Source organism: Diabrotica virgifera, chromosome 9 (assembly GCF_917563875.1).
Source record: "Diabrotica virgifera virgifera chromosome 9, PGI_DIABVI_V3a".
Lineage (NCBI taxonomy): Eukaryota > Metazoa > Arthropoda > Insecta > Coleoptera > Chrysomelidae > Diabrotica > Diabrotica virgifera.
The window spans coordinates 63,701,728-63,707,727 of NC_065451.1; the positions used below are offsets into that span (position 1 = coordinate 63,701,728).

General features: G+C 28.7%; 1 protein-coding gene across 10 annotated transcripts in view; it reads right to left on the reverse strand.

Annotated features, from left to right (window-relative positions):
* LOC114325175 (protein daughterless) overlaps positions 1-5,800 on the reverse strand; it is a 551,617-nt gene extending 545,817 nt beyond the window's left edge. For 7 of the 10 annotated variants that reach the window (XM_028273163.2, XM_028273159.2, XM_028273160.2 and 4 more), the window contains exon 1: positions 5,657-5,799. In XM_028273163.2, coding sequence (XP_028128964.1) covers positions 5,657-5,741 — 85 coding nt within the window. In that variant the 5' untranslated portion in view covers positions 5,742-5,799. Of the gene's footprint in view, positions 1-5,656 lie in introns of all 10 variants that reach the window. The other 3 variants (XM_028273157.2, XM_028273154.2, XM_028273153.2) reach the window with 1 other exon arrangement.
* Positions 5,801-6,000: the final 200 nt, after the last annotated feature.

Sequence of the window (6,000 nt, forward strand, 5' to 3'; positions counted from 1 at the left end):
TGTCCAATTTTCTGGCTTTACTCTGTATAATAAACATGTTTTTAAGTTTTTGTCTTGAATTTTTAAATTTTTTTCACTTTCCGTTGGTTCGGATTTGCCGAAAGTTCGGATTCGCGGGGTTCGGATTTACGGGGTTCTACTGTTTTTTGAGATGGCATGCTTTTAAATGGTATTATTTTGGCGTTATTCACCCTATTAAACACGAAATATATACTAACGTTGATCTATATTCTTAAATAATAGAATTTTAGTTGATTCATGAGGAAAATACAAGAAAGAAATCAAACATCTAGAATATCCTGGCTTAGAATCTAAGGGAATGGTTTGGTTGCAGCTTATTGTAACTCATCAAGAATGTACGTAAAAAGGTTCAGAAAAGAACATGAAGATGAAAAATTAAAAAAAAAATCTGTTCTACATACTAAACCCCATTTGTTCTATAATGTCCTGCCTGAGCTACATCTAACAATTATTTGGTTATCATTTCAGTGAATGTATCAGACCACAGTTGTTCATACATAATAAGCTATAAAACAATGAAGCTGACTTTACTTAACAACAAGACACACACTACAATATACCTACACAATGTACAATAAGACGCATAGCTCAGCAAACAAAAATCAGTTATAATTGTTCATAAAACTATATTAGTGATTGTATAGAAGAAAGGGCAAAACCATCAGAAACCAACAATATTGTCCATGGGAGTTTAGATCTAACTTTAGTAAAAGTGTTTTCTAATGATACCAATATTTCAACACATAAAGAGAATAAAAACAAGTAGGTAAATAACCTAACAGGAATAAGTCAAAAAGTAACATAATATACAAACAAAATACTGAATAGAAAAAACAAACAAAAATATATATTTCACATATTATGCAAAATACAGATTCCCACTATTAACAAATTTTTATCTTCAAATAATTCATTTATTAAGAAACAGTTAAACTATTGGTGTTGTCTGGAAGTATTTCAATATCCTATAAAATAAGGAAAAGTTCTTGCAACAAAAATGTTAAGAGTTACTGGGCATTATGACATAGAATATTATTCATTCATGGATTATTATTAACACAAAACTGTAAATATAAACAATGACACAAATTACCTAAATTGCCTAATGAAAAAAGTAAATAAACAATACTTTTAAAATAAACATTTAGAGATGAAAAAGTAATGCTTTTTAATGAATAAAATAAAGATATTTTAATGATCTTGTGTTTAATTGCATTTAGTAAAGTCTGTCAAATAAATATTGTAAAAATGCAGGAACTTTGCTTATGATGACTATAATCAAAACTGTAACGTTTTTTCAAGTAACTAAATTAAAGAATTCGTGTCTTGTAGGTACTGTGAGGATCAGTTAATTGCATATGGTAATAATAAAGATTGGTTTTAAGCAATTTAGGTATAATTAGCTGCCAAGAAATGACTATCTAGGTGAATGTATTGTTCTTAATAGTGAAGTTAAAACATACTTTTTAACCAAGAACTAGCTACATTAACAGCTAAATACTAATTCTAATAAAAATATTTCCTCATGGATAATGATATTCATCTTCCAGAGAGTTACGGGACCTCAGACATTCGCTGAACTCAAGATGTAAACACTAAAATATCTTCCCCAAAGAGTAGGATGACACAAATAATATTAAACACTTTTTTAACGAATTATTCGAGCGAAATCCGCTGACAGATTGACGAAAAATAATCAGACATATTCCAATTTATAAAACACGACAGACAAATGCATTTTCAATGTAGTCAAAATTTTTTATAAAAGGGTTTTTAAAGCAAGCTATTCCAATATTTTGAGATGGCATGCTTTTAAATGGTATTATTTTGGCGTTATTCACCCTATTAAACACGAAATATATACTAACGATCTATATTCTTAAATAATAGAATTTTAGTTGATTCATGAGTAAAATACAAGAAAGAAACCAAACATCTAGAATATCCTGGCTTAGAATCTAAGGGAATGGTTTGGTTGCAGCTTATTGTAACTCATCAAGAATGTACGTAAAAAGGTTCAGAAAAGAACATGAAGATGAAAAATTAAAAAAAAATCTGTTCTACATACTAAACCGCATTTGTTCTAAAATGTCCTGCCTGCTACATCTAACAATTATTTGGTTATCATTTCAGTGAATGTATCAGACCACAGTTGTTCATACATAATAAGCTATAAAACAATGAAGCTGACTTTACTTAACAACAAGACACACACTACAATATACCTACACAATGTACAATAAGATGCATAGCTCAGCAAACAAAAATCAGTTATAATTGTTCATAAAACTGTATTAGTGATTGTATACAAGAAAGGACAAAACCATCAGAAACCAACAATATTGTCCATGGGAGTTTAGATCTAACTTTAGTAACAGTGTTTTCTAATGATACCAATATTTCAACACATAAAGAGAATAAAAACAAGTAGGTAAATAACCTAACAGGAATAAGTCAAAAAGTGACATAATATACAAACAAAATACTGAATATAAAAAAAAACAAAAATATATATTTCACATATTATGCAAAATACAGATTCCCACTATTAACAAATTTTTATCTTCAAATAATTCATTTATTAAGAAACAGTTAAACTATTGGTCTTGTCTGGAAGTATTTCAATATCCTATAAAATAAGGAAAAGTTCTTGCAACAAAAACGTTAAGAGTTACTGGGCATTATGACATAGAATATTATTCATTCATGGATTATTATTAACACAAACCTGTAAATATAAACAATGACATAAATTACCTTAATAATGAAAAAAGTAAATAAACAATACTTTTAAAATAAACATTTAGAGATGAAAAAGTAATGCTTTTAATGAATAAAATAAAGATATTTTAATGATCTTGTGTTTCATTTTAATTGCATTTAGTAAAGTCTGTCAAATAAATATTGTAAAAATGCAGGAATTTTGCTTATGATGACTATAATCAAAACTGTAACGTTTTTTCAAGTAACTAAATTAAAGAATTTGTGTCTTGTAGGTACTGTGAGGATCAGTTAATTGCATATGGTAATAATAAAGATTGGTTTTAAACAATTTAGGTATAATTAGCTGCCAAGAAATGACTATCTAGGTGAATGTATTGTTCTTAATAGCGAAGTTAAAACATACTTTTTAACCAAGAACTACCTATACTAAATTTACCATCAAGATGCAGTAGAAATAAACAAACCAAGACACGTTAAATCCTTCTAGGAGCACTCCCAAATCATAATTTACAATGTATAATGTAAATTCCAAATCATGATTTCCAAAATTTATACATTGTAAATTATGATTCGGGAGTGCTCCCAGTAGTATTTAACATGTCTTGGTTTGTTTATTTCTACTGCATCTTGATTGCAAATTTAGTATATCATCGCCTCAAAGCAACAGTAGGATATGTACTTATCCTACTGTTGCACGAGTGCACTGTATATGCGTATATACCATACACATCGCATCAGTCCCATATGACTTAACTGGTTGATCGGTGCACTAGTGCAACAGTAGGATATGTACATATCCCACTGTTGCTTTGAGGCGACGATATATTAACAGCTAAAAACTAATTCTAATAAAAATATGTCCTTATGTATAATGATATCCCCCTTCCAGAGTATTATGGGACCTCAGACATTAGCTGAACTCAAGATGTAAACACTAAAATATCTTCCTCCAAGAGTATGATGAGACAAATAACATTACACCTCTTTAACACTTTAACACTTCTTTAACGAATTATTTGATCAAAATCCTTTGGCAGACCGGCGAAAAGTAATCAGACATATTCCAATTTATAAAACACAACAGACAAATGCGTTTTCAATGTAGTCAAAAATTTTTATTAAAGAGTTTGAGATGGCACACTTTTGAATGGTATTATTTTGCCGTTGTACGCTCTATTAACCACAAAATATACACTAACGTTGATCTAAATTCGTAAATAATAGAATTTTAGTTGATTCATGAGGAAAATACAAGAAAGAAACCAAACATCTAGAATATCCTGGCTTAGAATCTAAGGGAATGGTTTGGTTGCAGTTTATTGTAACTCATCAAGAATGTACCTACCTAAAAAGGTTCTGAAAAGAACATGAAGATGAAAAATTAAAAAAAAATCTATATTACATACTAAACCGCATTTGTTCTAAAATGTCCTGCCTGCTACATCTAACAATTATTTGGTTATCATTTCAGTGAATGTATCAGACCACAGTTGTTCATAGATAATAAGCTATAAAACAATGAAGCTGACTTTACTTAACAACAAGACACACACTACAATATACCTACACAATGTACAATAAGACTCATAGCTCAGCAAACAAAAATCAGTTATAATTGTTCATAAAACTGTATTAGTGATTGTATAGAAGAAAGGACAAAACCATCAGAAACCAACATTATTGTCCATGGGAGTTTAGATCTAACTTTAGTAAAAGTGTTTTCTAATGATACCAATCTTTCAACACATAAAGAAAATAAAAACAAGTAGGTAAATAACCTAACAGGAATAAGTCAAAAAGTGACATAATATACAAACAAAATACTGAATAGAAAAAACAAACAAAAATATATATTTCACATATTATGCAAAATACAGATTCCCACTATTAACAAATTTTTATCTTCAAATAATTCATTTATTAAGAAACAGTTAAACTATTGGTCTTGTCTGGAAGTATTTCAATATCCTATAAAATAAGGACAAGTTCTTGCAACAAAAACGTTAAGTTACTGGGCATTATGACATAGAATATTATTCATTCATGGATTATTATTAACACAAAACTGTAAATATAAACAATGACACAAATTACCTAAATTGCCTAATGAAAAAAGTAAATAAACAATACTTTTAAAATAAACATTTAGAGATGAAAAAGTAATGCTTTTTAATGAATAAAATAAAGATATTTTAATGATCTTGTGTTTAATTGCATTTAGTAAAGTCTGTCAAATAAATATTGTAAAAATGCAGGAACTTTGCTTATGATGACTATAATCAAAACTGTAACGTTTTTTCAAGTAACTAAATTAAAGAATTCGTGTCTTGTAGGTACTGTGAGGATCAGTTAATTGCATATGGTAATAATAAAGATTGGTTTTAAGCAATTTAGGTATAATTAGCTGCCAAGAAATGACTATCTAGGTGAATGTATTGTTCTTAATAGCGAAGTTAAAACATACTTTTTAACCAAGAACTACCTACATTAGCAGCTAAATACTAATTCTAATAAAAATATTTCCTCATGGATAATGATACTCATCTTCCAGAGAGTTACGGGACCTCAGACATTCGCTGAACTCAAGATGTAAACACTAAAATATCTTCCTCAAAGAGTACGATGACACAAATAATATTAAACACTTTTTTAACGAATTATTCGAGCGAAATCCGCTGACAGATTGACGAAAAATAATCAGACATATTCCAATTTATAAAACACGACAGACAAATGCATTTTCAATGTAGTCAAAAATTTTTATAAAAGGGTTTTTAAAGCAAGCTGTTCCAATGTTTTGAGATGGCACGCGTTTGAATGGTATTATTTTGGCGTTGTACGCTCTATTAACCGCAAAATATATACCAACGTTGATTTAAATTCGTAAATAATAGAATAATTAATGACTTACCAGGTGCCTTGTTCGCTACTTTATTAAAACAAGTTGTAAAAACTTCATACAAATGATGCATAGGTTCATCATCACTGGTAGCCATTTTGCACTCATACACTAACTGACAATCTGACAAATCAACCGACACCCAGCCACCGAATTGTCAAAACCAAGCGGGAATATTCAAATTATTATTTATTATGTATTCCAAGATTATTCCTTTAACACTCCATTTTAAACATATAAAAAACTTCTTTTAGTTTGTTTACAATGTATAATAAAACGTTAAAATGTTTATAATTATGTATAAATATTCCCAATAAATAGAAAATATGAAATTGTTGAAAATAATAGTTATCATT